This window comes from Telopea speciosissima, chromosome 10 (assembly GCF_018873765.1).
Source record: "Telopea speciosissima isolate NSW1024214 ecotype Mountain lineage chromosome 10, Tspe_v1, whole genome shotgun sequence".
Lineage (NCBI taxonomy): Eukaryota > Viridiplantae > Streptophyta > Magnoliopsida > Proteales > Proteaceae > Telopea > Telopea speciosissima.
In genome coordinates this window covers 7,957,394-7,975,042 of record NC_057925.1, presented here as the reverse complement: position 1 = coordinate 7,975,042, position 17,649 = coordinate 7,957,394, and the positions used below count along the sequence as shown (strand labels likewise).

General features: G+C 38.7%; 1 protein-coding gene across 1 annotated transcript in view; it reads left to right on the top strand.

The window, feature by feature from the left end:
- The window catches only part of LOC122642097 (insulin-degrading enzyme-like 1, peroxisomal), a 123,072-nt gene that overhangs the window by 81,244 nt on the left and 24,179 nt on the right, over window positions 1-17,649 (top strand). The window contains exons 19-26 of the mRNA XM_043835513.1: window positions 4,256-4,360; window positions 5,368-5,569; window positions 5,659-5,867; window positions 7,309-7,433; window positions 7,519-7,570; window positions 7,657-7,743; window positions 13,708-13,830; window positions 13,983-14,269. Coding sequence (XP_043691448.1) covers window positions 4,256-4,360; window positions 5,368-5,569; window positions 5,659-5,867; window positions 7,309-7,433; window positions 7,519-7,570; window positions 7,657-7,743; window positions 13,708-13,830; window positions 13,983-14,234 — 1,155 coding nt within the window. The 3' untranslated portion in view covers window positions 14,235-14,269. The remainder of the gene's footprint in view (window positions 1-4,255; window positions 4,361-5,367; window positions 5,570-5,658; window positions 5,868-7,308; window positions 7,434-7,518; window positions 7,571-7,656; window positions 7,744-13,707; window positions 13,831-13,982; window positions 14,270-17,649) is intronic.

Below are 17,649 nucleotides of genomic sequence, written 5' to 3'. Positions count from 1 at the left end.
AAATAAGGGGAAATAGCCTTAAGTTTTTTCTCTTCCCTTGTGAACCATAAGATAACAAACAATGTCATCAGCCATAGTTCAAGTTTCAGTTTCAACCACGGTTGAAACCAAAATATTTCATGTTTTGGTCAAATTTTGGATGAACTTTGTACCATTTTGGCTGAACAATTCTTTTGACCATTTCAGTAGTCAAGTGGCCATATTTTGGCCCAAAAGTTTAGGAAACCTTAATTAACTGTCTCTACACATATTGGAACTTTTAGATTGTAAAAGAAAACACTCAAAATGGTAGTTTTGTTTCAGACCCTAGGTTGGTATGTCTACACCGTAAACTGTTGTATACTTTCTCTAATATAACCTATTGCACACATAATTTAGTACTAGAACATATAAAATTCAATTAAAACAACTAAAATATGCATTAGGAATGAAGAAAAACCATTTAATAGTATACTTACAAGTCAAAGGACAACCACTAAATATTTAACCTATTTTTTGCCAAAATTAATTCGGGGAGAAAAGGGTATATCTCCAATTTGTAATCTTGTTCAAATCCGACAAATCGTTGATGTAGATGCATTGTGGTAGTCCCCAACATCTTGTTCCACCATGAAATGTAGGTAATTTGGCAATAAATTCTAAATCTTGGGTGTTTTTTTTCCCGAATTTTTTCCCTCGTACTATCGAAACCTCTCGAAACGTATGAAATGGGTCAAAATTTTACAAGCATTGTTTTGATCAAAATGACGGAATTTCAATTGAAACTGTGCATACCTATTGAGTCAACCTACTGCCTACATTTGATTTCGTCTCATGTCGAAACCGAAACAAGTCAAGAGATTTTGGCCATTTTGATCGAAATCATGAACCATGATCGAAGCCCAGGAAGGCCGGAAACATCCTCTAGATTTATCCAATGCAAATGAAATGACACAACTTAATGACTTGTTATGAGCACTAAGCAAGTGCCTTGACTTATAGGGAATTTTGAGTCATCAAAAGAAGCTTATAAAGGCAAGGAAGCCTCAAAAGTATATTCATTTCTAATGGGATCCTAGGTTCAGCAACAAATAACCACAGAAACTACCCACAAAATAGAACCGCAGTGTGTATGGGATAAGACCAGAATAGAGAACAATCCCTCAAAATATGGCAGTAATTCAATGGATAGATTAGGAAATATGAGCGAAGGACTGATATTAGTGAGTAATTTCCGAAACTGATTAGTTACTAATATTCAACAAACTAACCAGTAGATGGAATCCAACTCTTGGTCGATGCTGGGGTACTAACAGTGGAAGAGCACTTCAAAATCCCTAGGAGAACTGATGGCTATATGGGGAGATAATAACACTAATCTTATATTAGAAACTAAAGGACCGATTTAGAAGCTTATTGACTTGTAGCAGATCCATCCAGCCATTAGATGAGGTGAGGCTGAGGTTAAGGTCAATGGAAGGCCTCCAATGGAGAATAAGACCTTCAAAACACCACTTGATTCTGATGGGCATAATAGTAGTTATATGGGGGATGAAAACTGCTGCAATGGAACATCAACAGAGGCTGCCGCAGGATGTGGAAGATGTAGCAGGGTCTTCACTTGGTATTTTTTTTTTTTTTGGCGAATAAATAATTCATTACCAAAAGCCCCAAAGCGGGAGAGGTGGGGAGAGAGAGAGAATATACAAGGGGGAGAGAAGAGAAGGAGCCAACACAAAGCCTACTCAAGGAGAGCCTGAATCAAGGACTCAGGTAAACCCCAGGAGAAAAGCGGGGGAGGGGGGGGGGGAGCGAGAGAATATACAAAGGGTAGAGAAGAGGAGGAGCCAAGACAAAACCTACTCAAGGAGAGGCTGAATCAAGGACTCAGGTAAACCCCAGACGACAACAATGAGCCTATTCCTTGGGGTATCTAGAACATTACAATGAGGTAAAACTGAAAGCTTGGAGCTAACGTCAAAAGAGATGGCTTTCGTCAAAGGAACGAGGGTTGGAGGTCCATCTGCGAAGATTGCGCTCCATCTAGATGTGAGAAATAGCAGCACCGAAAGGGAGCTTCCTCACAATGTCACAAATCAAGGTCCCTGAGAAGGTCATATCAACCCAAAGCCATTCCCTAGAGAAGGGGAGGATTCTTCTATGGCGGGGCCAGCAACTGCCTAAAACCCTTTGCCAAATAGAGGCCGAGAAGGGGCAGGAGAAAAATAGATGGTCAATATCTTCTAGGCCATTCCAGCAAAGGATACAAGAGGGGGGCTACGGGGATGTGTCTATGAATGAGGAAGGTTTGGGTTGGGAGGCAAAGGGAGAGGGTTCTCCAAACTCTAAAACTATGGCGGGGAATGTGGCCTTTAAACCAAACTATCTTGCACCACAGGATGGCAGGGGCTTTGGGTCTCAAGAAGTTCCAAGCGGAGGAGGCATTGAAGAGGCCATTGGGAGAAGGAAGCCAGGAAACCGAGTTCGAAGGAGAGGGAGACCCGACTGAGAGAGTGGGAAGAGCAGACCAGATAGGGGAAAGGGCTGGGGGGATGGAGAGGGGGGGGGGACCAGGCTCCTTGGGAAATGATGGAGGACACGGGAGCATTTAGGGATGCTGGAGGAGTAGATGGTCCTGGCACCCACAACAGATAGGAGAACACCCATCGGGTGCCAGTTGTCAAGCCAAAGAGAAGTGGAAGCCCCGTTGGAGATTGTCCTTAAGGCAATGGTTCTGAGGGAGAGGATTTTATGCCACACTCAATACACATTAGAGCCTAAGGAGATGGACAAAAGGGAGTCATGCTTTAGGGGACCCGAGTAGATCTACTTGACCCAGATGCTCTCTTGCTTAGACACAATTTTTCAGATGAGCTTGAGAATGCCCAAGAAGTTGGAATCTTTAATTCTTCTCAATCCAAGGCCTCCTTCATTATTTGGTAGGCAAATAGAAGCCCATCTGAGGGGATGGAGGAATCTGGAGGAGTCAGCCCTTTCCAGAGGAAATCACATAAGAGATTTTAATGCCTTGATGCTAGATTTGGGAAGACCAAAGACACCGCACTAGTAAATATAGGAGGATTGGAGGACTGATCTGATCAGTTCAAGACGGCCAGCATAGGATAGGAGTTTTCCCTTCCAGAGTTGGAGTATTTTATGAATAGAGTCGAGCATAGGGGTACAATGATGGCTCGACAATCTGGTGGGAATCAAGGGAAGCCCCAAATATTTGACAGGGAGCTCGCCGAGGGAGAAGCCAATTAACTCAAGGAGGGAAGCTTTGATGGAGTCATAGACTCCTACGAGGAAGAGATGGGATTTGAGGAGGTTGATGTAGAGGTCCGAGAGACTCTCGAAGAGGTCTCGGACAGTACTTCAACTTGGTATTAGCTCATTGTCATATGATCAAGGCCTCTCACATGAGTCACATCAATGTCATATCACCACTCAACTCTCTCACATTAACTAAGGCACAAAAGCCAAGCATTCTTCATTGATAAAACCATGGGGTGAGCTCTAAGCATGGTTCTAAATCTCGATTTCAGTGTGACTTTAAAAAATCCCTTAACTCGACAAGTTTCGACCGAGATGATGGTAATTTTGCAAGTTTCGACACTTATGCCCATTGAAACTTGAGGAAACATGGCTCGAAACCAGGACAGACACTTATTATGCCAAAAACCAGGCCAGATATTATTCATAAATAAGAAAATGCCCCCACCATTTGAATCCAATAAAAATAGTTAAAAAAATCAAATTCCAAAAGGATAAAAAGTCAACCCCCCAGTTCAAGAACAAAAACTAGATTTTCGGCAGTAGGTGCAGTTTTTAATTTTTAAATGTTGGGCGTTTTCTTAAATCTATAAATTCCATAAATCCTCATATGGTAAAACATTACTAAAAACCACAAGTGCGGTAAAATATTCATTTGCAAAGTCTAAACATATTTTCATTCAGAGCGATTTAACAGCTTTCCAACAAATCCAAGATTGCTTAAATCTGATTTATAATGAGGGAGTTATGTTTCGGTCAAGATTGCTTAAATCATATTCCCTATATGTTTCGCGCACACCAAATTTCACAATGAGTCCAAAATTCTCATCTTAATCTCTATCTTGTACATCAAAAAGTGATTTGGTTGAAGATGATATATGGAAAATTGGTCAGTTTGCTCATGATCTAAATCTAATGCCTGCATTGTGAATTAATTTAATTATTTTTGGTTGGTAAGAAGCATCAATACTTTATATAGACTAACATTTCTTTTCCTTTCCAGTTGATTGTGGTTGGTTATAATCACAAAATGAGGATCTTATTGGAAACAATTGTTGGAAAAATTGCTCAGTTTAAAGTAAAAGAAGACAGGTTTGCCGTGATTAAGGTAATTAATTGGTTTCTCATGCTATTTGAAATGTCAACTTTATCCAATTTTTTCCCCCTTTTTTTCTTTTCTCAATCTTCTTTATCCATTAAGGTTCCAATTTCTTCTGGACAGTGGGTTTTTTTTCTTCTCCCTATTGTTCCTTTTAATAATTTTTTTTTTCCTTAAAAAGATCACTTTTACAAAATAGAAATAATGGAGAATTGATATAAAGTTTTGAAATAATTTTGTGTGTTTTGTTTTTCTGCTGGTTTTATTGTGTTGAAATCATAGTTGTCACAGTGTCTAGGCAACCCAAGGTGTTGGAGGGGGCCTGGATGCAAGGCGACCAAAGCGCCTGGACACCTAGGCGACGCCTTGACAAGTATGGTTGAACTTAAATGATAAACCCACAAATAAATTAAAATGCAGCACATTAGTGCACAAAATAATGGGAATTCTAGACATCCTGCAGCATCTGCATCAAACTCCACCCTTACCATAACATAGTTGTCCAGGCGTCTAGGCGCCTTGTGCAACTTGGTCGCCTGGTTGGTGTCGCCTTGAATTTGGACCCTCTCCAACGCCTTGGGTCGCCTAGACACCGTGAGTCTGTGACAACTATCACCCATAGACACAATTTCTCTCAATGCAACTATGGCAACCCCATTGAGAACAAGTTTTGTCCTTGAGGCGTATCCCCTCCCCCTAGACCCCTTAAAATGCATACTGTAGTCATGAATGTATTGAGTAGAAGCATATGTTGAACCTTCCAGTTTTGAGCCCATAGGCCATAAATATGCTATGCTAAAGTATTTAAGTGCTTAAACAGAATATTTATCAGTTTGTTTCTTCGAGAAGTTTTCAAGGAACTGTGGTGTATTTCTATCATATCCAAATATATTTTATGGTTGTATCATGGATGGATTTCTTTGTCTGCTCTATTGATGAACAGTAGGATTCAGAGGACTCTAGTCTGGAAGTCAGGTATCTAACATCCTACATTTGTTCTTTTAACTTTTAAGCAGGAAACTGTGATGAAGGAATATCAAAATTTTAAGTTCCAACAACCATATCAGCAGGCTATGTACTACTGCTCCTTAATATTGGAGGATCACTCATGGCCTTGGATTGAAGGACTTGAAGTTCTTCCTCATCTTGAAGCCGGTGATCTTGCAAAATTTTCACCTGTGATGCTTTCAAAGGCCTTCTTAGAATGTTATGTTGCAGGTTCAGAAAATTTACTAACTACTATTTTTTTTTTCAATATTTATTACTTTTATGCTTAATTTTAATTACTCCACTATTACTTTTTTCAGGGAATATTGATTCAAATGAAGCAGAATCTCTGGTCCAGCATATTGAAGATGTTCTCTACAAGGGTCCCATGCCCATATGCAAACCATTATTCCCATCTGAGCATTTAACAAATAGAATTATTAAGCTTGAAACAGGCATAAGTCACTTCTACCCTATTGAAGGCCTAAACCCAAGTGATGAGAACTCTGCCCTGGTTCAATACACTCAGGTAATTTATATAATATATATTTTAAATATCAGGTGGGTGGAGTGGATGTTCAGTGGTTCTGTTGGTAGGGGTCTTTTATCAAATTACAATGGAACATTTCCGTTCAAGAATAGAAACCCATGGCATTCGTTTCAGACATGAATGATGGTGACTAAATCATTAGTTCATTACTCAAAGAACATTGATTCAAATGAAGCACAATCAGTGCCCAACATATTGAATCTGTTCTGTGCAAGGTCCCAGACCATTTGCAAACTTTTGTACCCATCTGAACATTTAATAAATGGAAGTTTTAAGCTTGAGAGGGGCATAACTGCACGTCACTTCTAGCCTGTTGAAGGCCTAAATCCAAGTGATTAGAATTCTTCCGTCGGTAAGTATATTTATCGAAAGGAAAATTGTGGAAATTTCAAGTGGTTTGGAGTGGATGATTGGCAGTTCTGTTTTGGTACGATTCTTTTGTGAATGTTCCTGGTGAAATTTCATATAGTTCTTTAAGGAAATGATTTTTGTTGCATTTATTTATGTTTTGTTGACTGGGGTGGTCGCTTCTGCTTCTATTCTTCTCTGTCGTCTTTCCTTTCCCCCCTTTGGAGCCTTTGGCTCCTTGAATATGTGTATGTGGGGGTGGGTGGCTCTCTCTGTTTAAAGTCTTAATAGATTTTCTCACCAAATTTTTTTTTAAAGTGGGGCATTCTTGTCTCATTTAGGGATCGAGAACCTCATGGTATCAATTTCATATTTGAATGATGGTGACTAGGTCAGTGCTCAAAGACTTTTTCTACTGTATAAAGAATACAATAGATAAAGCCTTTTTTTAGTGGGTTATATGATGGTATTATTTTTTTATAGGATTGTATACTGGCATTCCAATGGTAGCCTAGCTGCAAAGTTTCAACCAATGATTGATTTATGAAAATTTTAATTTCAATCTACATGCAAATGCACAAGCATTATGGAGCATTAGTACATTACTGGATGTACCTATCCTTGTGAGATTTTTTATGAAACCCCATAGATGCCAAGAAATTTTGAACTTTTCTTGCACTTCCATCTAAATGTGCATAATATATGTTCAAGCAATAAAAATGGGTTTTTCAACTGTGAATTTTTGGTCCTCCATATTCCTATTATCATGGAATTTCAAATATGTTGTGGTGCTTACTGATGGAATATTTCGCTTTCAGTGGTAACCGGAATTGAAAGCGAAATATTCCATCAGTAATTTTCAAAATTTATTGAGAAATGAGATTGAAGCAATTATGGTTGAAATCACTGAGATCATAATCAAAATCATTAAAATATTTGGTTTCAAGAAGCCAAAATGAAGATGAAAGGTTTTCTTCCATTTTTATACATTCATTTTTCTTTAAGATTATGTTCATCCAATGGGAAGAAGTCGCATGCTGATCCTGGTTGTCTTTCTTCTTGTAATATTTAGGTTCATCAAGATGATTTGTTGTTGAATGTCAAACTTCAGCTTTTTGCACTTGTTGCAAAGCAACCAGCTTTCCACCAGCTTAGATCAGTTGAGCAACTTGGGTACATAACTGTGCTTATGCAGAGGTAAGTACATGTTTAATACCCAATCTTCATTCCACAGAATGCCTTTGTTATTCATGCTTAACTTGGTAGGATGCTTGAAGTACAGGAATGATTCTGGCGTCCGAGGTGTGCAATTTATAGTCCAATCCACAGCAAAGGTATCTGAATGCCTCTGTTATTTTTTCTGCTCCTCAACAGTCTATCTTAAAGTTGTCTGATGCACTTCATGTATTGAGATTTGCAGGATCCAGGACAAATAGATTTGAGAGTCGAGGCATTTCTTAAGTTGTTTGAGAGCAAACTTAACGAAATGACCAATGATGAGTTCAGGGTGAGACTATTATTCCTAGACTTTTCATTCCAATTTTCTCCTCCTCAGCTTTTGTCTTATTGCATTTTGTGTGGCATCCGTTTTGTTGATCAATACAACAATGTCAGTTAGGTTTTCTGCTTACCATAAAGTTTCATAAATACACTACAGAAGACCATCCTGATGTTTTCATGCAATATTCTGTTGTTTCGATAACATTAGGCTGAATCTGCATTTGTCTGTATTTATCCCTTCCTTTAATGTCATTATTTTTGAACAATAAGCAGATGCTAATTTTTCTGTCTTGAACCCAAATATCGTTTTTTTTTTAACCATATAAATATTGGGTGTTACTGGAAACAGCCTCTCTGCGGAGGCAGGGGTAAGGCTGCGTACATTATGACCCTCCCCAGACCCCGCAGTGGCGGGAGCCTTGTGCATTGGGTATGCCCTTTTATAAATATTGGGTGATACTATTAATGGAATTTCCTGTTGTAAATCTGCTTTTCTTCAGGCTTTCTATGGTGTTAGGGAACTATCACAGAAATCAGAGTTGTGCTATACTCTGTTCATCTTTTCTACAACTTTTCTGATGAAGCTACCGTGAATGACTGATGATTGCGCACTAAGAACATAGTTGTCAAGGCATCGCAATGCCTTGGCCTTTATTTATGCCACATCATTTAAGTAAATGAAATACAAATATTTTTATAGCAAATGTCCCCTATTTGAATCCAATAAAAGTAGTAAAAAAATAAAATTCCAGAAGGATAAAAAGTCATACCCCCCCGCACGTTCGTGAACAAAAACTGGATTTCGGCGGTAGGAGAAAGTTTCAACTTTCTAATGCTGGGGTTTTTCTCAAATCTTAATATGATAAGATATTGCTAAACCCAAAAGTGCGGTAAAATATTCATTTGTTTTGATAACTAAAAAAATTATTTTCATGCTGAGCAATTTTTATAGCATTCACACACACCAAATATGGTTTGTCCGGGACATAACTCCTTTAATATGAATTAGATTTAGGCAATCTTAGATTTGTTGGAAAGCTGGTTTGTGCTCTACCTAATACAAAAAGTCTCATGTAGAAATAAAATCATTTGACCAGTCAAACTTCTTAGAGAACATGAACATTTCTCTAAATCAAGAGCAATTTGATTACTTATAAATAAGATCATATTTTCTAAAAACATTATGAACCAAATGTGAGACTAGGTATGCCATGACAATGACCAATTCCAAGAACAGTATAAACCAACTGTATGTTTTGATTGTTTCAGACTTCCAATAGCTTCCTCCTTCAGTTCTGCTGTCTTCTAGTTCTATGTTGATTTTGATGATTTGATGTGGCTTAATATTGATTTTTTATGACTTGATCATGTTGATTTTTTGATGACTCGATGTGGCTTAATGTTGATTTTTTATGATATAAGATCTATATTGTAACATACTAGATAATGTTAGAAAAGAGGGGAAATAGAAAATAACACTTGGGTGCCTTGGTTACTTAAGCGCTTAGGCACCCCTCAGCCGCCTTGACAACTATGCCAGAGAATATAAATGTAATGCAAAAGTCGACCTCGAGCTAGAGAAACTTGCGGGAGATCCTTAGTTTGGAATCCTAGATCAACCGGTGATTATATGGGTGAGTTCCTCTCACCCTTTCTGTCGGTTGGTTGTATCGTGAGGTAGGACTGAAGGAGACATAAAGTCTTCCTATTTACAACTAACCAATGTAATGAAGTTACATAAAAGCCCTTATTCTTTGAGTTTTATTTCTGCTTTATCCCATGACTACCATCGATTTCCTAATTGCCTCTTTGTTTACAATTAATCCATGAATTGCCCTATTTTTTATCTTACTTTTGAGGGCTTGACCTGTCTCAAAATTTACAGAATTGCCACTATTTTCTAATTGTTGAGTTGTTTAGCACTTGGGCGGGCTCATAGCGATGTGTAATAGGGTTTTGGAACCCATGGTCGCATAACTGTATTTAACTATAGCCTAAGTACATCAATGTGTTTCTTGACCATTTCCATATGGATCTTTAGCATATATTGTCTCTCCCCAATGCTGTACGATAGTACGATACATCTCTTAAAATCACCTTTCCAATACGATACCCGATACTTAAAACCTTGCCTCATATTTGATTATTATGATTTGAGTACCTCACGTTTCATAAATATTATGTTTGGTTTTTTTCTTCTCCAGCCGATGTGCGGCAACCCCACCCGTGGTGAGGAACATATCGGTACTGTAGCATCAGACGATGATATTACTGATGAACCCCAAAACCCTGCGCTTGGCGGCTCTGTATGTATTGGGCATAGATTGGATAGAAATTATGCAAAACCCCCAGCACTCTGGATACTGTTTTGTATTAAGGAGAAAATTGTTGCCTTCCATACACACTGTAGTAGTTCCGCACATCCATGCACCAATTTCTATTCAGCAGCATTGCAGTTGCATTGAAATCACTAATCAAAGTCCCTGCAGATTTATTTATGAATTAGCTTCATGGATTTTCATGCAAGGGGAGATGAAGATGAGTGACCATGAGATACATAGTTTGCTGTGAATATCCAGAATACCTGAATGATGAAGAAGGAAAGGATGATGAAACCTAGAAATCAATTTCCCTAAATATGTTGAAAAAAAGAAAGATATACAGCTTGTAGATGGATCATACTTCACCTGTATGATTGAAGTTATGTCCTTGTTACCTACCCATAAGCAGAATAAGGATATGTGTATTGAGCGATGGGTTGATGGATATATGTGGGAAAGAAAGAAAGATAGCATGGTGGAAGAGAGGGAAACCGAGTGAGGGTAGGAGGATTGGGGGAATGAACATAGGGCGGAGGGGGTTGCAGGAGGGAGCAGTGGGAGGGGTTGTGAGTAGTAGGGGCAGGGAGGGGGGTTGGTGTGTGTGTGTGTGTGTGTGTGAGTGAGAGAGAGAAAGAGAGAGAGCTTTGGTCCTTGGATGTGGCGGTAGCAGCAATTGTATCGGACTCTCTCTAGCCGAAGGACCACATCCATTTTGTAAGAGGTGGTGTTGGTGGGAGGAGTTTTGGAGCATGGTTCGAGAACTCGGTTTCGGACCTGGTTTCGCTCAGGCAAAAAACCAAGTTGGGCCAAGAACTCGGTTTCGGACCTGGTTTCGCTCTGGCAAAAAACCAAGTTGGGCCGGCGAGTTGGCACTTTTTTTTTTTTAAACTCCTTGGTATACAGTCTTCTTTAGGCCATTTAGACACAATGACACTATCAAATTTTTCAAATCAAAGTCCAAATATGAGTTTGACTTCGTACCCTAGGTTGGTAGGCTACGACGTACTAATAGGCCCGATTCTACACATAAGTTAGTAGTAGAAAGCAATCAAAGCATACAATTAATGTAAAACAACTTAAATAAGCATTAGAAATGTAAAAGTGTAAAATACATCAATCTTAACATATACCTTTATCATTCCAAGCCATAGTTTTGAAGCAAGTTAGCCTCTGTATGTGACACATAGGCTTCCCATGTCATAGTGTTGCTGAAGCATTGCACGTACTCTTCCATATAATACATAAAAGTGTTGTCATCAACTATCTGAAGGTACACTATCTTAGGGTATGGAAGGTACCCTTCTTTCACCTTCCACCAGGGCTGCCTGCCTGGGGGGCCCTTTTTAGGTATCATTAGGGAAGACAAGGCAGGTATGCCGGTCTTCAGGTTCTAGCATACGGGCTTGCTTGTATGGGGAGCTTTTACTAAGAGAGACTTTGAGCGATCATGTGATCTGGTTTGGGGTAAGGTGGAATGTCCCCCCTTTGTATTCTTTGATTCTTTTTGGAAATAAATAAAATACTAGGGGCTGACCCGGGTCCCAGGTAATATTCGGGGTAAAAAAAAAAAAAAAAACAGCCACCAGGCTATTGAACTACCATCGGCATGTATGGCTGGGTTGGGACTATGAATATGTCGTCCACAAAACCTGACCTAGGGCTCTGATTACCTCCACAGTCGAACTTCTGTGCAGAATGTACTAACTGCGGCTGCCCAAACCATGGTTTGAGGTATCGGATCGGATCGGATCGGTATTGGCCGAGACCGATCTTGACTCCGATCCAGTTGTACGGACAGGGGTAAAAATGTTAAAAAAAAAATTAGTGTTTTTTTACAAGTAAACAGGGACAAAAGTGTCATATTTGCCCGAGTTTGAGTGATCCCGATCCGATCCGATCCAGCCGATACCGAGATCACGAACTATGGCCCAAACTGACCATAGCCACCATATTCGGAACCGGTGCTTTCCTAGCCATAATCATAGTCATACTAAGGCTAAGATGCATGCCACGACTGACGCTCACTAGTAGTATCTATACTCATGCTTCAAAACCATAGAATAGGTGTTTTCTAGAGCTGCTCTGCTGAAACCAAGCGAGACTAACAAGACCAGTCGAGTTTAAGTCCTATTTATTCCTGGGTTTGGTACAGTCTCGGTTGAACCGAGATCTCACCCGAAACAATGTAACTTTCCTATTTCACCTTTTATCTCGTCTCGGTTTTTGAAAAACTGAGATATTACCAAGATCTCGGTGAGTTCTTGTTTGTTTTAGAGGTGGTGGTATGGGCAAAGTTAGAAATATGGGAAAAAGGTATCCCAAATATAATACATCAAATGTAAGGTAACACATGCGTAGCTTCTCCAAACTTTAGGTACCCCATGTGTAATTTATCCTCTGTTTTGATTTTATGCTTTTGCATATACATATATTGAGTTACATGGTCGTCTATGGTTCAATAGAAGGTTTCATTTCTCCAATTTTTTTTCCCTTTGTTGGTAAAGTAGCAGGGGTGCAACATGAAAATGCTAAGATTTGGATGCATTTCGTCTATTCTATGTGTTTTTCTATTGGGTGCACTTGTTGTAGTAGCGTGAGGTTTCTGATCTAACAATTATGGATCATTAGAAGCCTTAGAATTCCTTTATTGAATAGTTGTGAAAGTGTCACCAATTCACTGCATGGTTAATCCTAAAAACACGTTAAAAAGTTGGCTAAGCAGAAAAGCTCATACTCACCAATTGAATTTACACCAAATAACTCAATAATTTGATCTAAACTGGGCATCCATGATTTTTATGTCTTAGAAGTTAGCTTCATCGTGGTTCCATACCTTTTTCCTATCTGTCACTGTTCAGGAGGCAAACTTGTTGCTCCAAGTGGAATTTTGTGGTTGTACTTAACTATATGTACAATGTAACTGCAACTGGATTGAACTCTTTAATATTTCTGCCTAAAAGATTGTGTGTGTGCTAGGACAAACTGATTATTTTGAGCTATGAACATCTGAGTTGTAGCTCAGCTATTCCAGAGTTTTTCAGGAAACCCCAATGGAAGCTTTTCAGTGTCAATTTGTACGAGAAAGCTCTAAATTTTTTTTTTTTTTGCGTACCTTCAGTTTATTTCTTGTTTCAGCTGGATTTACATACTAATTTATCATGAAAGTTTCCTGCCACATACAAATCCGGAAGGCTTTCCGGCATGTACATCCATAGCTGTCACATAAAGTGATTATTTGGCATTCTGGAGTGTTGGATGGATGGGAATAATCACATGGATGGCCATGAATCAAATTTAGTGGTCCATTTCCACTGTGTTTCCCATAAAACTTTTCCTATTTTTCTCAATGGTTCCTGTTCTTCTAATAGTCCTAAACGGATTTTAATATTTCAATAAATTTCCTCAGCATTACATTGACATGTTGAGTGGTCAAATTGGACTGCAAAATGAGTCTTGACGTTGACACGTCCACTAACCAACCTGCTATGTGGCAGTTGTGCTGAATTGGCTTCCAATCTTGTGTGCCCGAAATTTGCACCCATCTGTAATAATTGCATCTTACATGTGCTAGTCATATCTTGTTTAATACATTATCAAGAGCCATCTCGGAATTTAAAGTGATTTTAGATACTGAAACTGGTTTTTGACAGGACAATGTAAATGCGCTGATAGATATGAAGCTTGAGAAGCATAAAAATTTGCGGGAGGAATCTGCATATTACTGGCGAGAAATTGTTCATGGCACCCTCAAGTTTGATCGTAGGGAATCTGAGGTTTGAACTCATCACCATAGATGCCACTTAATGCTTTCTATCTACATTTCAGGAATTATCTCCATGTTTTGGGCATTTTTATTTCCTGCTGCAAGCAGGGAGCCTCAGACAAAATCAGATGGTATTTACTATTTACTTGTTCCAATAAACAGATTGCAGCATTAAAGCAGCTGAGCAAGCAGGAATTGGTAGACTTCTTCAATGAATACATAAAAGTCGGAGCACCTCAGAGAAAGGTGCTTAGTGTACAAGTTTATGGAGCCTTACATTCTGCTGAATGCAAAGAAGCCAAAGGGGAACAAAGTCAGTTGCCATCTGTTAGAATTGATGATATTTTCAGCTTTAGAAGATCACGACCTCTGTATGGTTCTTTCAAAGGAGGCCTTGGTCACATGAAACTGTAAATGTTTCACCCAAGCTGTTGGCACAGAATGGACAAGTCATTGAGTGCTCATCAAGGGTGGAAATTTTCCATGCTGGTGTTAGTATCATATGATCACATTTTACATTTTCTCACCTATATTATGTTGTATCATTAGTCTAAAGGTGTAAAAATATCCAATTCTTGCTATCTAGTATTTTTTTTTAAATGGAATTTTAGTTGTCATAATTGCTTTCATATCAAGTCTAATAGGAACAGTTTTCTGTCCAGGAGAGGCCTATGCCAGCACTCCCATGAGTCTCTCCCTCTCCTTCTCAAAATAAGGGGGTAGAGGTGTCTTTTCATATGGGGAGGAAAGATAGACTGATGGGAATGCTGGCGTAGGCCATAGTCCCCCTACGCCAGCATTCTCGGACACACTTTTTTTTTCCATGTCTAATTGTCTGAGATAATCTTAAGCCTGTACCACCCTGATACACCCTGTTGAAATTTGGCATGCGAGCAGGTGGGTCTCCTCGTTTAAAAAAAATTCCAATCGTATTCAATGTGGCATAACTTGGGGTGTAGAGATACACTCTACACCCGCTTCTGTAGAAAAGGCTGAGTAAAAGCTCTAAATGTTTTTTTTATTTTTTATTTTTATAATTTGGAACATTGTGATGGATCTTATAAATGTTTAGTATAGAGCTTGTTTTATGCTGAGGTGTGCCATAGGCAGCATACCATGCATCATCACCGAATTTAGCTCATCTCCAGGTAGTCCAGCACGCTCAGGGTGCTGTCAGTCATTGGAGTGTGCTTGGGGTGTGCTGCACACATTCATAGGCATGCACCGATATGCGTGCAGCACAGCTCAACAGCTGGATGCCTGCTGGCAGCATCCTGGGCTCTGGGCTTCCTGGAGACGATCTTGATCATCACCTCCTCTTTATCAATTATCATATGGATTCACCCAGGCACTTAACTTTATCAAGACATAAAGACGTGTAATGCCCACTAGATTAGATCTACTCTATGATTGACCACCCATAATCTTGAGGGATCCCTTTTGGTCATTTATTTATTTTTATTTTTTTTTGGTAAGGACATGCATTAAATTTTAAGGATTACGGAGAGTGTTAAGAAAAAAAAGGAGTTTGACAAATATAAGGATGCATCGACATACATGGGGTTTATTTTTACGGGTGTCAAACGGGATGGTTTTGGGTAATTTAGACAGTTTTTTACCGGTTCTAGTCTCAACGGGATCAATCCCAGAAGTGTGGTGTTTACTAAACAGCCCTAAAATTAGGATCCAATCCCGTTTAATAATGGAATGATCTGGTATTAAACGGCCCTAAAACTAGGATCCAATCCCGTTTAATTATGGAATGATCCGGTTCCTTAAAAGGTTTTAAGCACTCATGTCTCAAATAGGCAAATATGGGCAAAATTCTTAAATATACAAATAAGATTTTCAAGTATATAAATAATTAATATATTCCTACACATGAAATAATCAAACATCCATTTTTAGGAGTACAAATACTCAACTAAGAAATTAGAGTATATGGCAACCACCTTTGACAGGCTTTATAAAACTAAATTGCGATGAATCTCTCCCATTTGATAGCTCTAATGGTGGTCTTGGCTTCATCTTTCGTGATAACAGTAGGAATCCTTTATATGCTAAACCGTCTCAATTTTCCTCCATTATTGTTGATGAAGCCATGACTATTCGTTCTAGCATCCCACAGGTTATTGAGGAGAGTTGGGATCATGTTGTGATTGAATCGGATAATAAGATTCTAATTATCATCATCAATGGCTCGCACCCCCAACGTCAATGGCTCCTATTGTCCAAGATATTATTCACATTACATCTTATTTAGGATCATGCTCTGTTGCTTTTGTTCTAAGGGAGGGAAATAATTTGGCTAACTCCCTTGTCAGGAGGGCCCGGTCCGTAACGTGTAAGACTATTTGGCCCCTTTTTGCTCCATGGTTTCTTAAAGCTTGTAACTCAAATTCCATGTGTAGTAGTAAAATTATGTTTACCAAAAAAAACAATGTGATAATGAGTGAGAGAGAGAGCGCCATGGAGTTTGTTAGGAAAACATCTTTCATTTCTTTAAAATAAAAAACAGAGAGGGTTGGGTAAGCCGCAAGCTCCAGGTAAGCTAGCATCTGTGCCCAATAGGGAGGGTGGGATGGAGAGGACACAGGGTTGTTTCCAGAAGGGGTGTGGGAGGGAGATAGACACAATAAGTTGGGTAAGCCTCCTACTTACCCATCCTTTTCCCGATTGAAAAATATCAATTCAAGCGGAATTTTTTTTTTTTTTTTTTTTTTGGTAAAAAGAGTTTGATTATGAAAACGTGGAAGCTCAAGGCTCAGGATTACATAGATCAACAAGTCATGGATCAAAAATGGACCACACCATCGTACACGTTACCAATATCACCCTCCTTGCCAGGGACTTGGAAAGACAGAAATATAGATAGCAGACGAAAACCGTGAAAAGGACATGAGTGGTAGCTACAACTGCCTCTTCCCATTTTCATCGTGTGAAATGAAAAATGAAAGGGGAGAATGAGAAGACGGACCAAGTAAAACCCAATCACCCTCATTCAAATCCTCAAATTCTATGATAATAAACTACTTCAAGAGATGTGGTGTGAACGGAGGAAAACTTGAAGAGAAAAAAGAATAATTTATTTATCCCACGTGTTTAATTAAAGAGAAAAGAGATTATTACAATCCATTGGTGATTTGAGAGAAAATTTTGTTGAATTGAAGACCTATGACCCCAAAAAGTCAAACAATATGATTGACCTTGACAATAATACGGAAATTTTTAAGGACAATTTGGTTGTCTTAACTCTTAAATAAGAGATTAGCAAAGTTTTCTTCATATTGAAAAAATGACTTGTTTTTTATAGTGTTTTCTTGATGAGGAAGGGGTGGTGTAAGGAAAGCCTATTACTAGTCAATTGTTAGAGATGGAAGGTCTTTAGCATGGTTTTGAAAAATGGTATTGGGATCTATATTGGTGTCGGTTGATATAGCTATCAATACGAATCGACCGTTTCGATGGAATCGGATGATTTTACCCTCAATTTTAATTATAAATTTATTTTTTGGACAAATTTATCTTCGCTTAGAACCGTTTCACTGATACAAAATTGAATCAGTGATTAGCGGAAAAGGAAAAGAAGAAATAGATGTACATCTCTACGTTTAGCTACTCATCCACATACTTGTTCATCCCTCATCAATCTTAATTTCCTCTCTTTCCTTCCTTTAAAAAAACACGAAGAAGAAGAGACAGAAAAGAATATAGAGATACAAATCAATAATAGGTCATATAGAAGACATCCCAAATGTTAAAGCTCAAAGAAATAGTTCCATAAGCTTAATTGAGAGATTCATTTGCTTTGGGGGGCATTAAACAATAG